At 42.6% G+C, this 17,333-nt stretch overlaps 4 protein-coding genes across 18 annotated transcripts in view; 3 read left to right on the forward strand and 1 right to left on the reverse strand.

Annotated features, from left to right (window-relative positions):
- The first annotated feature begins 178 nt into the window (after nucleotides 1-178).
- tdp2b (tyrosyl-DNA phosphodiesterase 2b) lies at nucleotides 179-2,559 on the forward strand. Its single transcript, XM_053849044.1, has 7 exons — nucleotides 179-381; nucleotides 491-585; nucleotides 780-926; nucleotides 1,008-1,099; nucleotides 1,244-1,359; nucleotides 1,423-1,593; nucleotides 1,675-2,559. The coding sequence occupies exons 1-7, from the start codon at nucleotides 247-249 to the stop codon at nucleotides 1,954-1,956; spliced, it is 1,038 nt and encodes a 345-aa protein (XP_053705019.1). The 5' UTR covers nucleotides 179-246; the 3' UTR covers nucleotides 1,957-2,559.
- Nucleotides 2,560-2,681: 122 nt separating this feature from the next.
- bbln (bublin coiled coil protein) lies at nucleotides 2,682-5,757 on the forward strand. Of its 2 annotated transcripts, XM_053849069.1 has the most exons (3): nucleotides 2,682-2,706; nucleotides 2,928-2,989; nucleotides 3,347-5,757. In XM_053849069.1, exons 2-3 carry the CDS (start codon nucleotides 2,938-2,940, stop codon nucleotides 3,589-3,591), a joined length of 297 nt encoding a protein of 98 aa, XP_053705044.1. In that variant the 5' UTR covers nucleotides 2,682-2,706; nucleotides 2,928-2,937; the 3' UTR covers nucleotides 3,592-5,757. The 2 variants fall into 2 exon arrangements, with proteins under 2 accessions (XP_053705044.1, XP_053705034.1); XM_053849059.1 differs by lacking the exon at nucleotides 2,682-2,706 and having other exon boundaries at nucleotides 2,713-2,989; nucleotides 3,347-5,753.
- Nucleotides 4,845-12,501, reverse strand: ciz1a (cdkn1a interacting zinc finger protein 1a). Of its 5 annotated transcripts, none has more exons than XM_053849024.1 (15): nucleotides 12,357-12,501; nucleotides 11,867-12,108; nucleotides 11,375-11,502; nucleotides 10,588-10,814; nucleotides 10,428-10,518; nucleotides 10,255-10,321; nucleotides 9,135-9,294; nucleotides 8,861-9,016; nucleotides 8,651-8,781; nucleotides 8,453-8,546; nucleotides 8,269-8,382; nucleotides 8,076-8,198; nucleotides 7,923-7,998; nucleotides 6,931-7,052; nucleotides 4,846-6,856 (listed from the first exon to the last, which is right to left on the reverse strand). In XM_053849024.1, the coding sequence occupies exons 2-15, from the start codon at nucleotides 12,034-12,036 to the stop codon at nucleotides 6,452-6,454; spliced, it is 2,064 nt and encodes a 687-aa protein (XP_053704999.1). In that variant the 5' UTR covers nucleotides 12,037-12,108; nucleotides 12,357-12,501; the 3' UTR covers nucleotides 4,846-6,451. The 5 variants fall into 5 exon arrangements, with proteins under 5 accessions (XP_053705006.1, XP_053704999.1, XP_053704991.1 ...); XM_053849016.1 differs by having other exon boundaries at nucleotides 8,861-9,004; nucleotides 9,114-9,294; XM_053848998.1 differs by having other exon boundaries at nucleotides 8,861-9,040; nucleotides 9,114-9,294.
- A 728-nt stretch (nucleotides 12,502-13,229) lies between these two features.
- The window catches only part of dnm1a (dynamin 1a), a 37,959-nt gene continuing 33,855 nt past the window's right edge, over nucleotides 13,230-17,333 (forward strand). For 6 of the 10 annotated variants that reach the window (XM_053858312.1, XM_053858292.1, XM_053858402.1 and 3 more), the window contains exon 1: nucleotides 13,232-13,571. In XM_053858312.1, the coding sequence (XP_053714287.1) occupies nucleotides 13,411-13,571 (161 nt within the window). In that variant the 5' untranslated portion in view covers nucleotides 13,232-13,410. Of the gene's footprint in view, nucleotides 13,572-17,333 lie in introns of all 10 variants that reach the window. The other 4 variants (XM_053858754.1, XM_053858570.1, XM_053858931.1 and 1 more) reach the window with 3 other exon arrangements.

The raw sequence follows: 17,333 nt of genomic DNA on the forward strand, positions 1-17,333 counted from the left end.
CAAATCAAATTATGATAAACAATTATGTATGTGTATTTTAAGTGACATGTGTGTCATTAAAATGTTTTAAATGTTCGTTTTTTCATAATACTTAAATACGTAAAAAAAATATCACTCATTGCCCCAACAACCGTCAGTAACGTCAGTCCTCCTGAACACTCGGTGGCGGTAATGGGCCCCTCGATTGTTTTCTACTGACAGATAGAAGAAGAGTGGAAGCCAAGGACCAAAGTTCAGCGAGAGAAAATGGCATCATCGGATCAAAACGGAGAAAGTGACACGCTGAGCAGAGCATCTGCCTGTGCGGACTTTGTTGGAATAACCGCCACTGATGAGGAGGTGGCTCGAAAGTTCCTTTGTAAAAACGACTGGATACTAGAGGTAAAGGTGGCCGTGTTACTTGCAATAATTGGAATCCATGGTTAAAGACAAATCCATGCTAGAGACTTGGGGTGCAGTGCTAATCGAGGTGCTGGATTTTGTCCACCAGCGGGCTCTGGAGGACTATTTTGACCAGACGATTGCGGTTGACGACTCTCCTGAAACGAGCAAGACGAGCCCTGAAAAGAAACCCTCGACAGAATGGTTTGTATAAAGAGATGTCTCCTCCTTTAAGTCTGCAAAAGAGTCTCAGAAAACACTGCACTTCATTCCCTTGTTTAATAGTTAACTGAATCAGTTTGTTGCCTAAAAAGAAAATCAATGCATTTTGATAGAATCCCGGACTTTTGCTCTTAATTCCATAACAATAACTAATGATCACTGTCCATTCATAACAGTATTGACTTGACTGGGGAAAGTCCAACGACATCAAAAGACCCATCAGAAGAGAGCGAGGAACTGTCACTCATTTCCTGGAACGTGGATGGACTTGACCTGGAAAATCTAGCCGAGCGAGCCAGAGGCCTCTGCTCCTTTCTGGTGTTGTAAGCCTCTGCCTTTTGCTGTCTTTGCCTTTGAAGTTTGCTGTGCAGTTCAATTAAACTGTTATTTCTCCTTGTTCACAGATATCACCCTGATGTTGTTTTTCTCCAGGAACTAATTCCAGGTTATGTGGACTATCTAAAGAAGCGAGCTGTCAGTTACCACATCATTCAAGGTCAGAAATGTAGTGGTGAACAGTTGAGTTCATTACCTAAAATTAATATGTGGTAAATAACTTGTTTCACGGAGCTGGGATAGACTCTTGCTCCCTCTGACCTGAAGGGAAAGAGTCAAAAGTTTGTGTTCTGTCTGTCATCAGGTGGAGAAGATTGCTACTTCACTGGTATAATGCTGAAGAAGACTCGTGTCAAACTAGTTGAGAGTGAGATAGTCAATTTCCAAACCAGCCAGATGAGGAATCTGCTTGTAGCTCAGGTTGGTGCCACGCTCTCACAACTGCATGTATCAAACTAGAAACATGGCGTTAAAATCAAACAGGCGACCTACAAGGGGCAGAAACTGTGTCTGATGACGTCTCACCTGGAGAGCTGTAAGGATCAAGCCGCACTGCGCATGAAACAGCTGAGTCTGGTGATGCAGAGGATGACCAACGCCCCCGGTGATGTCACCGTGGTCTTTGGAGGGGACACAAACTTGAGAGACGCAGAGGTAAGATGTTGGAACTCGGCTCTCTGGGTCACAGTATGCACCACGACGACAATGATTGTGGTCCACACTTTGTTTGCTCAGGTGGCCAAGGTGGGTCTGCCAGCCAACGTGCTTGATGTTTGGGAGAAGCTCGGGAAACCGGAGCACTGTCGCTACACATGGGACACCAAAATCAACTCAAACAAGAACGCTAGATATGTCAGCCGTTGCCGCTTTGACCGTGTCTATCTGCGACCGGCTACTGAGGAGAGTGTCCCCCACCTGGGGCCCAGCCACATGACTGTGCTAGGTGTGGAACCGCTGGACTGCCGGCGCTATATCAGTGACCACTGGGGGCTTTACTGTTGCTTTGCTCCTGTGTAGAGGTTCCCAAGAACTTGAGGTTTTGTTGTACTTGTAAATCTTTGTTGTGTATAATCATAACATAACAATCGAGTGAATGATGGTTCTAAAATATCGTTTCAATGTCAGTGCAACATGTCAATTCTACCAATTACATGATTTGGGGTCACAGATCCACGTATTTTTGAGTGACTGTCATGAAATTCCGCTTTTATACCACTAGGTGGCGAACCTCTATTGACGTTCAAATTTTCGGTTCGAAATGTGAAGGATTTGAGATATGCTGGTAATTCAATTCTGAATGACTATCTTGGTTCAACAAATGCCAATGTTTAATATTTGTGTCTTGATTGTAAAGTAAATATTTCATCGCTCTATATTTGTGGGAGGCAACGAATAAAAATAAAACCACCGCAGATACGTACAACTTGAAGAAAGGACTTTCCTCGCGAGAGCGGCTATCACGTGACTTTGAGTCAGCTGACAAGTGGCACATGACTCGCTTGATCATAGATATGAAACAACAGATGTCTCACTCTGCTCATATTTCCGAAGACTGACTAAACCGATGAAAGCGTTTTTAAACGATATATATTTAAAAAACTATAATTGTGATGATCAATATTAAAAGCATAATTTTATTTGTTCTGCATCCTTTTAGCGTGAAAACCTATTTTCCAATAAACATGTATTTTCTCAAAAGCAGCTAAGCATGTGAGCCTGGCGTTCGTCTGGCTATATGCGATCTCTGTTACGCCTCATCACGTAATGGTAAATATAAAGTCTCATCGATAGAATAACGTTCGTTTTCTGCTGCCTGTGTGACTCATTGAACACTTATTCCGGCTTTGGTACGGTCCGAATACTATACAGTTCATGCAAAATGAGTCGGTAGTATTCGGCTAGTGCTACTGTGCTTTATAGCTTGGCAAGCTAAGCAGATTAAGGCGAACTGTAAACGACATTAAAACCGAAATGTCTGGCCCAAACAGCGACCCGGACATGTCTGTCGACGACGTGAACATCGACGATGAAGAAGAAATCGAGGATGAAGGTAATGATGGCTAAGTTAATGTAATATCTTTCCAGTGCTCATGACTATCAGTCTGTTCTGCATTATTAATCACACATTTATGTTGTGATCTAACCAAAAAAACAACGTGAAACAATATTAATCAAGTTCACAAAGATAAATTCTTGTCTCGTTTTTTTTTTTTACCAAACTAATGCGGTAATAAATGTTTCGCACTGAGCATTAAATGTCGTTGTAAATGGAAGCATTACAGGTGAGAGGATCTTCTGTTTTGACCTGAGATGAGAAATGCTGAACGAATGAGTCCTTTGAAAGCGTATGGAACACAGACCTCAACATTCAGTTACATGTGACCTAGTGGCCTCCTTCCATCCACAGAGTACGCAGCAATCAACTCAATGCTGGATCAGATCAACTCCTACCTCGATGGTATTGAAAAGCAGAACGATGCTCTGAACGGGAAGCTGCACGACCTCATGGAGTCAAACCGACAAGCCAGACAGGAGTTCAGGGCCCAGCTGCTCAACTCCACGGGTCAAGCGGACGACAAACCCGACTCCACCGACAAACCAGGCAAAGACCAGGACCCGTGTGGTTCACAAACCTCTGAAAAGAGCAGCTAGACTTGAAAAATGTATATATATTTTTTTGTGGTAACATCTGTTTGTTGGACTTCCTATTGTTCCGTTACCCTCTGTACCACAGTGACACACCAGAAGTCTTTAAACAGATCCTTAACCTGACGTCATAGATGCTCTTAAATGTTGCCAAGAGCGTTATGCCATCATCGCCTCCTAATAAGCAGTAAGGTTAAACAAAGGAGGGCTGGTCCAAGTGTGTAGAGGGATGATCGATGTGTGTAATCATGTGTCCGCTGTGCTGTGCCGCTGTTCTTGTGAAGATATTAAAGAAGAAATGACTGTCGATGATGCACTGGTCATTGACAACATTCCAAACACCTGCCTACTATGGCGTCAAACATACAGTGTTGTACCTCTAAAGAAGCAGCTCATCCGCTGGGCTCGTCTGCTGTGGTCACATCTGGAAAGGAGCCAGCCAAATTGCTCTGTACTCAACAAACTTCTTCTCAACAGAAGTAGGTCAAGTTCAACCCGGAGGCCTCATGCGGCCCTCATGAGTTCAGAGCAAAACTACAAAAGAAAAAAACTTGTTTACCATTTAAATTCCAAGTCATTGGGTGTTTTAAGGCTTTTCCTTTGCCCCTTACCTTTTTCTTTTTAAATTACATTAGTTTTAACTACATTCCTCACTATTCCTTTAATTATATTAGACATCCTTTATTTGTCCTGCGTTGGGAAATTCCACAGGTCATTTTAACAGTATATCCCTCAAACTAGAGGAATAAAATTTTATATATATATACACCTAGTAATAAAGTGCCATAATCTAATTTTCTCCATAGTTCTGCAACAGTTATTCTAATATTCATTATTTATGTTGAGGATATTTAAATACACAGTTTATAAAATGAAATCTGTCCCCATTTTATAATGTTCAAGCAACAATATGTAATTTACATTTGAGATTATTTTTCTTCTGTCTGTCTGGCAGCTTGATGGCCTCTCACCAACGTCATAACAGCAACTAATGTGGCCCCTTAGGAAATTGAATTGCCCACTGCCTTGACTAAAACCATTCCTGTAAATTTCATGCCAACTTACTTTTGTGGCACCTCAAGGTTCCGTTCCGTATCTCTTCCAATTTAATTCTAATTTTCGCTTCCTCCAACATCTGAAACTAAAACAGTTTGCTCACTGCAGTACTGTGTTGTGGATTTAAGAACTCAAACAGCCCCATGATATGGGAAATAATCAATAAATAAATAATAGAAAAAATACAGAATCAGAACATTTCATTTCATTTTAATATAAATTAAACAGCCTGCCTTGAACAGAAAACATGAAATATACAATTAACTTCCAGCATTTAAAAAACTTCACCAGTCTCACCAGTGTTGGAATAAAAATACAACAGGAGAGTTCTGTTTTAATCTTCATCTACATCTGGTGGTCCCAGACCTGTCGCACATGACTGTTGCCATGAGTACAAGTGTTGCTACACATCAGTCAGACAGACCTTCAGTCCAGTATTCCCCTGTATCTACCACAGGATGAAATGTTTAAGGTCACAAATAAGGAAGCGAATCAGGAGACACTTCAGATCTTAGAATGAGAAATAATCTCCTTGATAAACACGTAAACACACTTAAAATCCTTCTCTATCCAGTGTGAAGAAACACAGCATCAAAATGAACACACAAAACTTAAAATAAATAATTTAAGAGGGTATCAGTCCAATGAGGACACATGTCCAAAGGAAAGTGACACTTTGAGATGGAACAAGAAACAAAACAAAACCAATTGAAAAAGTATTGAACACGCCAAAGTCATTTGATTTCGGCTACGGAAAAGTGCAGCCCACCGATTATTGTGTGAGTAGAATGTTAGATCCCATTTGTCTTGTGGAACAAGGGAGCAGGCTACAGAGCACAGGAACGTCAAGCTTAGTCTGAGATAAGGGGAAGCAAGACAGTTTCCTAAAGTACAGTAGCCTACAATGTAGTCCTTATTATGTGATGGCCATGATGTTCAGTAACATCATCATGTCTAGTATATTTCTCATCCAACCAATCCAACAACATGGGATGCAGCACAACAATAATTTAAATTAGATAAACACAACATCAGTGTCTGCATTTTGTGTTGTAGTCTTCACTTCTTCAACCTGTGTTTGACTGTTCACTGGTTTTCAAACTCAAAGCAAAGCATTAAAAAGCCAATACAACTTGTTCAACACAATTTTTTTGTGTGTGTTCCTGTCCCACTTTCTGCTGGAACTGCTTCCGTCCGTGAGTCTCACCAGAGAAAGCAATCACCCAAACTGATAAAAGAATCTGAGGGACTTTGGTTCATTACATGAAATGTACTTAGAATACAAGAAACTCTCAACCAAGATCTGAGTCGGACTTAAATTTTGTTTCATCTTTTACGGGCTGGTATGAGAAAAAACATGACCACACGCATATGTAATACCAACGTGGTCACATGAATCAGATATCCTTCAGAGAACACATTGAACAAGTGTAAAAGTTTATTTTTAGCAGATGCGAGGGCGAGATGGGGACTTTACCAAAACAAAATGCTCTTGCAGCTACATTGACAATGTCTGAACTCTTGTCAGTTGTGTTGTAATGTTAAAGTAGTCTTGTGTTTAGGCTACGAATGAAGGACAAGTGGCGGCGTGCTGCTTATGTGGAGTAATGGCGGGTCATGGTAACATCCTGATCATGTGTCATGTGACTTTGGTGTGCCAACATGAATTCAGAGTGTGAAATGATCTACTTAAGTGAGGAGATTTCACTCAGCTACAGACCACTTCCAAGGTGCCGCTTCTAAAGAGTCACATCAGGTCAGCTTCCACTCTTCTCACAGTCACGTCCTGACTCATGAGGGTTGGTGTCGCTCAGTGTCTGTTGGCCGCCCTCCCTGACCTACGAGTGGGTGGTGCTTTTGCTTTACCTGCACCCTTTTTCTTGGCAGGAACAGTTACGGCTTCTGCGTCCTCCACCTCATCTTCATTCTGTTCACCATCACCAGGTGGCTTCTCAGAACTCTCCTGAGCTGTCGGCTCTCCCTCCTCAGTGAGTTCTTGGTCCATGGCTGAAGTGGTCAGCGTCTGTGAGTTCTGTTCGCTGATGGTTGCGTCCTCGTCTCCTGTGTCGGGACCGATGAACGGAATGGAGGTCAGCGTGGAGCTGAAGTTCAAGAGAAGAGGAGATGAGTCTGTGGTGGGTTCCGTCTCAGCTGAGAAGGCTCTTTCCCCTGGAGATGATTCAGCCTCTAGTCGACTGAGTGAGGACTTGTGTCGCTGGAAAAAGGAACACACCGTTTAAACAAGTTTACAAAAGCACAGGCGAGGTGGAATTGGAGCCTTAAACAAACCTTGAGGTTCTCAAAGTGCGTCAGCGACTTGCAGTGCGTGTGTAGAGAAGAGGAGTCAAAGTGGTAGAACTTGTTGCAGAGTCTGCAGATGAATCCTGCCACCGGAACAAAGAAACTGGACCCTGGTTCAGCAAACACGTGGTTCAGTTTTCACGGCTCTTTTCGAAAACACATGCATAGTTGTAGGCCAAACCGGTATCAAAGAGACTGGCTAGCGGAGGCGTGTGTGTGGGCATTGTGGACACTGCTGGACGTGACAGTGTGGTTCATGTAACACACCTGTGCTCCATCACAGGAGAAACCAGATGTCACCTCCATGTCAAGCAGTGTCCAAAATGCCCACACACAAAAAAAGCTTGTGGTCCATCTCTCAGCTCTATCCAACATGTGCTGACCACCCATGAGCTCACTGTCTTAGATGCTCGGACAGGTCCTCCCTAGTCATTCCAAACTTTGGAACAGTCTGCCCGAGGAAATAAATCTCGCTGAGTCTGTGCCTTCTTTTAAATCTCTTTTGAAAAGACATTTTTACAGACTGGCTTCTGTGATGTTGTCTACGTATGGGATTTGCCAAGGGTAATTTCATCCACAGTGGTTATGTTTGACTTGCCTCTTTGCTCTTGCCCTGCTGTTTTCTCTGTTCCTCGCCGTTTATCTTTCAATTTACCACGCCTGATTCTTTTGTGTCCTGTATTGACTTTAAACCTATTTCATGTAAAGCACCTTGTGATCCTTAGAGATATATTTTCTACCCATTTACAACTACTACAACTAATAATTTGTTACTACTTGATTCAGGCAACACAGACTGATTGATTTCACGACCCCTTGCGACTGTGACGGTCAGAATATAAAGTGGCCCCCACTGGACGCTCATTGCCCACCCAGATACATGAGGCAGTGATACCACTTGAGTTGTGTGTTACTTAACGCCACACTGGGCGTGGATGTGAATTTTGAATTTAAAAAGAGCAATGATAGCGGTAACTCACCATACACGGTATCAGGGTCATACTGCTCATCACCTCTCATGTTCTGGAGAGTCACCTCTCTGGACGTCCACTCACCCTGAACAAACGTGCGTCACCATTTGTAAAATAGATTTTATTTCGGACTCTGTTCGGATCCCTGAATGAAATAATCACCAGATTTCCCAGAGAGTCTTCTTCGTTCATCATCCTTTCGTCCTCGAGCTCACTTTCTTCTCCTTCTTCTAGCAAAAAACCGTCAGCGTCTGAGGAGGTTAGACTGGACAAGGTCTCCTGAAGCTGGGACATAAGCAGAATTGTTGACATACGAACTCAGTCATTGATGTTTTTGTATATTACATCTGATCACCTTTTCCACTTTGAGTCGATGCTCTGCCGACTGCAGATGCTCCACGAACATCTGGGAGGTCCTGAAGCGTCGCTTACATACAGTGCAGGAGGAGAGGGATGATCTGTTGGTGAGCTGAAGAGGAAGGACAGTTGTCAGTGTCTGAGTAGTTTAAACATTCTGGATTTGGTCTGTGGTTCCTTACTCTGTGCTCTTCAGAGCGACGATGGTCCTTGATGTTGCCGCTGAAGTGCGAGTTACAGGAAGAGCACCAGCGCTGTGAGCTACCTCTTTTCTCTCTGGGGCAAAAACGATTGACATTCGATGTTTTAGTTGAGTATAAAGGCACATAACATCAGACAGTAGTGTAAGAACTGGATCTGCTCTGTGTCGAGGTTCCCACCCATCTTTGTTGGTTCCCAAAAGAGACTCTTGAACTCTTGGCAGGAGTGTGACAAGGCAGGCATTGCTCACGTGTTGAATCTCCATCATCCTTTGCTGGTGGGCAACGCTGTTCATGTGACTCTTGAAGTTCTAAAAAGAGATAAAACTAGGTGAGAATAAGAATGAAAAATGCCATTTCCATCTGACTTATTATCAACAGCAAACCTACCTGCTGATTGTTGCAAGTAACGCTGCAGAGGTAGCAGTAGAACTTGTTGGTTGAGTCCTGATCTCCTTCTTGGTCTTCCTGTACACTCTGAAGTTGATCTGACGTCTTTACGCCAGAATTCTGCTGTGAGTGAGCATCCGGACCCTGAGACATCAACTTGGATGATGAGGTGCTGGCTTCCTGAAGAAGAGAAAAGCAGAATTACACAACATGTGTTGGTGGCTACAAACTGGAATGAAGCTAAATCATGCACCTGAGCTGTGATTTCTGGCACCTCAGCAGCATCAGATTCCACTGGCTGACTCTTGTCTACCAGGAGTTCACCTCCCACCAGCCTCCCGTCCATGTTGCTGCTGGACTCAGATGAATTTTTAGCATCTGTGTCTGAGATCCCAGTGGTCTCTTCGACACTAGACTTTTTGGAGTCCTCTGACCTGAGAGGAAGAGAAGGGTGCATTTTACTAATGTCATCGCTCATCAGGCCACGCACGGTCATGGTGATCATGCATACCTCAACCCCTAAAGGAATGATGATGACCAGTGACATAGGCTAGAATGAGTTGATGAACATCAACATACGAATTTAAGTAGAGTCTCTCAGATTGTCACCTCCAGGTGACTTGACCCGCCTCCTCTGAGGTAGAAAATTGCCTGAGATGCAGGAAGGCTCTCCTGAGTTCTGCTGCAGTAAGTGTGTACTTGTCTTCGGTCTTGTGAAGCTTTATGAAATTTAAGATTAAACTTGTCCCAGAAAGTACAAATCACTATGGCTTCATCAAGTTGTTATACAGTGTGTTTCAGCATTTATTTACACCAGTGCTAGTTAAATTGGAGATAAATGTATGTATATGAATAATCTCAAATGTAATGTAACAATAACATGCGTCCAAAATTTAACAACTTCCAGATTGTAGCCACCCTCATTCTTTTGCTCCCATTTTACCTTGGTTAAAGAATTCATCCTAAACACAGATGTGTTTAGGATGAATGTGCAGCAGCTCTAAAATGTTGCCTCACAAGCTTCATTACCGCCTGGATCCTCATGGTGGCGCTTTACACAAATAAATTGAAGGTGCAGGAAACCTAGCATTCAAATCAGCTTGACAACATGTAAATCCATCATAGCAGGAAAAAAAAACAGCTGAAACACTTGAACAACAACGGCTCATTTTTTGCCACTGTGCCCCAAGTGTGGGGCCAATCTACAGCTCTGAGATCTATCTACAAATCTGAATCTAAAACAAGAAGACAAAATCTGAATCTAAATATGTCTGCTTCAAGAAATAAGAATTACAAGACCAAAGTCAGACGGTGAACATGTATCAAAAGTAAAAGTTTGATGAGGTGACTCATAATAAATAGTAATAAATCATTTCATTTTACAGTAAACATACCTGTCTGTCTTCGGTTTCTTCACGACGGGTTCTTCTAAATTGTCAACAGGGGAAACTGCAGCACCGTCTTTGTAGAAAAATAATAATTTTAAATAGAAACTTATATTATACACTTGTTTAAATACTAGTACTACTACTACTACTAGTAGTAATAATAAAAATGACAACCACACCTGTTTGAGCTTCAGTAGAGCAGCTTGCTGCGAGTTGGTCTTCAGTATTCAATGTTGTCATCTGCTCACTGTCTCTCTTCCCATCAGCCTCCTACACCAAGATAGTAACAGTGAGCAGCTCAGACAGAAAACGTAATAATGGTTTTACAGCGTTAATTACCAGGGTGGCTGCGGTGGTTGCGGTAGTAGCTGTTTGAGGAGTAGTGGTTGCTGGCATGTTGTTAAAGAAGCGAGTATGAGGGCTGAAGGTTCTAGCAATAGGGAAACCCCTCATAGGGCCCTTCATAGTCATGCCTATGGGCACGGGGCCAAGCAGCGATGACCTGCCTCCTGCACCAAAGAACTGACGGAACTGCTGTCCACCCATCCCAAAGTTCCTCATGCTCCCTGGGGAGGACAACAACACACAAAATCAATACAGACCAATATTTGATAATATTTAATTGTGTGTCGATCATTTATGATATCTACAGTGTCAATAAATGGTCAATCCCAGGACCATCAGTTTCCTCCTTCAATAGATAATGACCACGATCATAGCCTGCTCAAGTGAAACAAAACTTGAATGGCAATACAGTCACCACTGTGGGGGTCACCTTTCAGGTCCTCAAAATAGCGCAGATTTTTTTTCCATACAGGGAATTTCAATTGATAACTGAATCTAATTTTAATACAGACAGCAGTTTATAAAAAATAAAACATGAGACAGAAGCCTGCGAGACACACAACTGTTAAAATTACATTTCACATTCAGTCTTCTTATGTATCAACAATAAGATGATTTGCGTGTCTGGTTAGCCTGCAATGTATTGTAACAAACTCTAAATGAAGGTAGATGATAAACTCTGGCTTGAGAAGACGCTGTTATGAGTTTGAAGTCAAATGAAAAGGGCCAAATGGCAGTATGATGAAAATGAGTGGCTAGAAAGGTGAAGAAGGAACTGTACCCTGCATCTGTTGCATCATTATTGCCCCCTGCAACATGGGATTGGGAGTAATGATTGTAGTCTGTGTTGCCTGGCACATTCTGACCATCCGAGGTGGAGCAGCCGCTTGTGGAGGCACAGGCATTGGTCTGGACGTGAAGAAAGTCAATACGAAACTCATACATACAGACATAAAACCACTGCAAATCACTTTGCTTTAAAACACATATCATGAGTATCTAAAATAATAGCCATACAGTGTCGTGAAAATGTTCCAAAACGATTATTATGGTGGTAATCGAGTAAGTATCAGTCACATACAACAAGCACATTTATAAAATGATAGTATAGTGGTTAGCGAATAATATAGTGGTTACAGTTCTAAATACCTATTCTTATATACTGTCGTGATATCAGTGATTAAATGACATCACATTCCACAAAATGAAGCATTAATATATGCATTTCACCAAAGGCCTCAGTGAAGCCTCGGTCTCGCCACTCATGTCTCACCGTGGCGTCTGATGGTGGTGAGGGCCGACATGGTGCCCTGGAGAAGGCTGTGGTGGAGCAGGTGGCGGAGGCTGCTGCTGGAACAGTTGCTGCAGCTGCCGCAGGTGCTGGTGAAACTGCTGCTGCTGCTGCTGTTGCTGTTGCTGCTGGTGAATGTGCGGGTTGAACATTTTAGAGTTATTGTTTTCCTCCCTAAAGCCACAGCGGCGTGTTGACAGTACACCAGCCGGGAGGACTCACTCCTAGTCGGGGACGGAGAAGAAGCTAATATGAGGCTCATGACAAGTACAGTCAAAACATAACGCTATTCCAGTCGCCCAATTCTATGACATTAACAGCAAGGGTGAAATGTGAACAACAGCGAATTTTAAACGTCATAAAACACACCTGTTATGGCATGAACAAGGCTACATTAGCATCTGCTTACACAGCTAAACCACAACCAAGATTAGCATTCGGCGCCAACGCATCCATAACCAGCAGCGTTTACCTTTTACCCCTCACCCCTGGGAGCTGTGAGGTGCGCTTCCTGAGAAATAGTTTATTCGAATAACAAATATCCTTGAACGGAATAGTTTCTTTGGAACCGGTGCAACTTGCATGAGAGGAGAGTATTCACTAACATGACCGCTGGGGTGACTGGCTCCTGGGATCTGGTGACCTCTAGCGGTGGACAGGTATATGCATCTTTAAAAAGTACATTAGATTATAGATCATATTGCAATCAAATCAGATTGTTTTTGTTGTTTCGATTTGTCTCTTTGAAGATATTAAAAGTCTATAAAGTGAACCATTTTCTACCATTCAATTACCACCTCTGGGGGGATTAAAGACGAACTTATAGACTAATTTTATTTTTTTTACTTCAGATGGTAACAAATCATCAGTAGATTACACTGACTTGTTGCGTTGTTGTGACTAACTGTGTGTCACTATTTGTCCGTTAAAAGAACGTTTAGAGTTTATGCATAAGTGTATTCGCTTTCTATCGTTGTATGTTGTTTTGGAATTCATTTTATGTGTCTGACTTGCAATAGTCCAGGGACACTGAAATAATAATCTGTGTTTGATAGGAGCCCAACTGTAATTTCATTTGAAATAATTCCCATCCCTTACTTAAATGTAAAAAAAAACATCCACTGTACACTATTTTTGTTATGTTTCTTTGATGACGGTTATATCAATTTGTCTGTGTATTTCGAACACCAGTTTACGGATTTTCATAACCATGTGCAGCAATAAAGGCATGATCATTGCTCAGCTGCAACAAAAACACTGAACTCTTATTTAGTGGCGCCATCTTTAAAGAGACATCATGGACGTGTTAAATTGGCCCCCTCTAGTGACCGATAGTTCGAAATGCAGGGTGCTTTCCCGAGGAAACGGCTCATCCTCCTCCTCCCTCTGCGGCGCCCGGTGGTGGATCGTGTCCTGGTGGAGGTGACGGTCTGACGCACCAGGGGAGCGTGACCGAGCCATAGTCGCGAGGAGGACCGGTAGCTAACTCGAATTACACCCCCTTGTTTCACTGACAAGGACTGAAGATGGGGAACCGCGGGATGGAGGATTTGATTCCTCTGGTCAACCGCATGCAAGATGCCTTCTCCGCCATCGGCCAGAACGCCAACCTGGACCTGCCACAGATCGCCGTGGTGGGAGGCCAGAGCGCCGGGAAGAGCTCGGTGTTGGAGAACTTCGTCGGGAAGTGAGTACCGTTTTTCCGTTCATCTCAGGTGCACCTCGCAAACGGCCGCAGTGGTTTTTAACACAGCACCTCGCACACACCCATCCCCCCTTCCACGTTTGCTGTCTCATGACATTGCGCGATTCAAACGATCCAATTAGAAAATCTATCTCTTTATTTTCTCGCACTGTCGTTTAGTCAAGCCCCCCTCCTCGTTCTTGCTTGCTGCAAGGTACAGTCACGATTTGAAATGACAACGATCCGCTTCGATCATAAGGTGGACTTTAAGGTGATGACTGCTAAACCCAACCGGCTTGGAATGTTGCTAGCAAGTGAATGTAAAAGGTGCTTTTAAAACCATGTCTGCTGTTGATGCAGTTACCATGGCGGTCTATAAGGGTGGGCTACCATTTTGTCTATCACGGGAAAATGTATCTACTGTCAAAAAAAAAAAAAAAAGAAACATCCAGAGAGAAGTCTGCAAGTGCATTGATAATGCTATGACAACACAAATGGATGGGAGTAGATGGGATCTGTTATGCTGCATGGTGACCTTGCAGGGAGGGAAAGAGAGACAGTGAGTCCACCTGAGCTTTGAGCCCTCAGCTCAGCTCCTCCATCTGTCTGCTGGTGCTTATTCTGTAAGTGAAGCTTACTGTAAGCAGACGACGGCGAGAGTGCGGGCGTTTGTCTTCTTCTTCACTTCTCCATTCAAATACTCCAGCCATTTCCTGCTTAAACAAGGTCAGAATGAGGGTTTGCTCCAGTGTCAAATCCCGGCTCCTCCCACTTTGAGGCCTTCATTTCAAAATACAATGAATCCCACTGGACTGAATTCAAGTGCACTGAAGCCTTCTTTCAGTGTAACTAAGACAAGGCATCAGGTGTTGCCTCACAACTTAAATCACATTACTTTCATTAGTTCACGAGCAGATACACTTCCCTCCTCGTGGCCACTGTTGTAATCCTGCAGTCTTTAAGCAACTCCAGCTTTCTGTCCATCCTGGGCTCTGTCATGTAGTGATTTAATGATGAAGGATGGAGTCATGGGCCATGAAGGATGGATAAACATTGCAGTACAATCATGCTCATTGAAACTGTGCTGAGGTGCAATGCAAACAAAAATGCATTGAGTAGGTGAAAGAGATCAAGTAACATTCTTTTTCTAGTCATCTGTTACTGTCAATAAAGTACTTTTGATTTGAAACAGAATTGAACTTAACTGTAATGATATTCATGGCACATCAGCTCTGCTAAAACATTGTCTTCTCGCTCATCACGAGGAGCACATTGTGCTGCTTTACCTTCCAGCCGTCGTCGTGGTAACAGCTTCCACCTAATTACTCCGCTTTTCTCAAGGGAATGACGGTTTTCATGGTGATAATAGGAGCAAAATAAAAGGGTAGAATGACTATTTGATCACAAACAAGTGGCAAATTTCTGTGCAATGAGAAAGGGAAGCAGAACTCTGTTAGAACGTCCCATGCAAATGAATTTTCAAATCCAACTGAAGTGATGTGAATCATCCCCTCAGTCACTCAACAGCAGCCCATTATGTTTTTGTCATGTGACCGGTCTGAACGCCGGTGTTCAGTGCCCCTGCTACTCGAATATAATAGACACAGTGAACTTCAGTTTGCAAAAGTGTGGAAATACAAGCTTCGACTCTCTACTGTAATGTGTCAGTCATTTTTTTCAGTCAAAACAACCAATCAATGAGGCTTTAGTAAGCATACTTCCTTCATTAATTATTTCACAAGCCATTTTATGCACTATTCACTTAATGGACATTGGGATTCGGACAGCCATAGTTGTCTGTTGGGTGAATTTGATAACCATAATCATTCTGAGCAAACGCAATTGAGAGTGGAAAACTGAGGGCCAGCAGCAGGTAGAAGCAGTCTATAAGTGGAGCTATGTTGCTGTATTTTGAATTAACAAAGACATCGATTCTGAAGCACTTATGCAACATTTTATCTGTGCATGCCCAGCCTGACGTTTGCTAGCCTGCATATTTATAATCAAATCAATGCGGCATTCAGCACTATTACGATCTGCAAGTCGTTTCAGCACCGTGGACAGTTCTCTTTTTTCATCCTGAAGATCAGCCCATGCTTTCTGCTTCTCCACTGTTACCGCTCATACTTCAATGATAATAATGTTTAATTGGAAATCTCATAAAAATTTGAAATATAATTTCAGTTGCGAACGTTGCGAAGGTCATGAATGTTATGAAGGTGCGTAGCAATAAAAATATGTCTGACAGAGACCCAAGTTTACATCACAAATGTGTTACATCACAAAAGTGTTCAAGCTGAAACGGATCCCAGACATGCTGTTGTCAGCTAAAGCTGCTGGCACCGGCTGAATAAAATTCCTCCACAGACATCTTCTCTTGGTGATGCCTTCACTGTCCCCACCCCCACCCTGAGATTGCGCCCCTGATATATAGCTGCCTGTGTGTATTATATAACGCAGCGAGAGCTGGCCTGCAGCATCGGGATGAGTCGTAGCAGCTTCATTCAAGTGAACGACGGGATCAGTGGAGCATACACTTAACTTATTATTATTATTATTACTAATCTCAGCCAAAAGCCAATACCAGAAGATAAATTCGCTTCGATGATGTTCTGCTGTGATACCACCATATTACGTAACACTTCACACCTCTCATCCTTTCATGATGTCTAGCCAAAACAGATCAACTGTTAAATGTCAAAGGTATGGATTACTCTTCAGAATGATAAGATAATGGTGTAACTGGTAAAGCGACATTCATGGTGTCATTTGAGTCCAAAAATAATTGTTCAGGTGTGAGTAGTCGAGCAGGTGCTGTGAACTCCAGTGTATAAAACACTGGATTTGAGTGCCAAACAAAACAGATAGGTTTGAAAATGTAATTCTATTCAAAACGTTTCACATTTGCTCTTGACGCTTGCAGTCATTGCTTGTGGTAGCAAGATATTAGCAACAATTGCTGAGAAAGGGTTGCACTTGTGGGAGAACTGTCTTCACACCACCGCGGTGTGCAAAGTGGAGACTCAGCAGGGGCAGCAAAACTGTTCATGGGAAAGAGACGAGCATTTGTTCTGATACCAGTGCGGGGGATTAGCACTAATCTCTGTTTTGGTTGCAGCACTGTCGCTTTCTCTCATTGGCTCTGTCCTAATCTGCATGGCCACTGTTCAGTAACCCGCGATTTGACTGGTGTCTGAGAATCACTTTCTAACTTGACTTTCTACACTGAATCACGTTATCTGTGAGTCTTATATGCCACGTAAACATATAGAGCATTTTTAAAGATTGCGTGCATACATTACGAATGAAACACACTTTTATCTTGCAAAAGATCACACAAACACAGTTGAATAAGCCTCTAATCCTGTTTCATGTGAATCATTTCAGTCTCAAGTTCTTTTATATTGATCGCACATTTACATGACAGCAGTCCAATTAACCCGTGCCTCCCTTTCTTCAATAAGCACTACTGAAACGCACACTGAAATCAATAATGTAAATTGACTGCGGCTCAGCTGTGACTCAGCTATAATGTGTCCAGTCTGACCCCATGACCTGCGTCAGTTTTCTATGGGACACAGCTATCGCAGCAACGTATTTATTTTTTGATAGATTCTAGATTCTTTTATAGATTTGTTATATATTCTTTTATAGATTTCTGGTTACTCACAGGTCATAAAACTCAGCAAATTTGTGTTTGTTTCTTTGGAAGGAACAGTTATTCGTATGGGGAACAGACAGGGATAACTAATACATACACTCTTC

Source organism: Synchiropus splendidus, chromosome 1, assembly GCF_027744825.2.
Source record: "Synchiropus splendidus isolate RoL2022-P1 chromosome 1, RoL_Sspl_1.0, whole genome shotgun sequence".
Taxonomy (NCBI): domain Eukaryota; kingdom Metazoa; phylum Chordata; class Actinopteri; order Syngnathiformes; family Callionymidae; genus Synchiropus; species Synchiropus splendidus.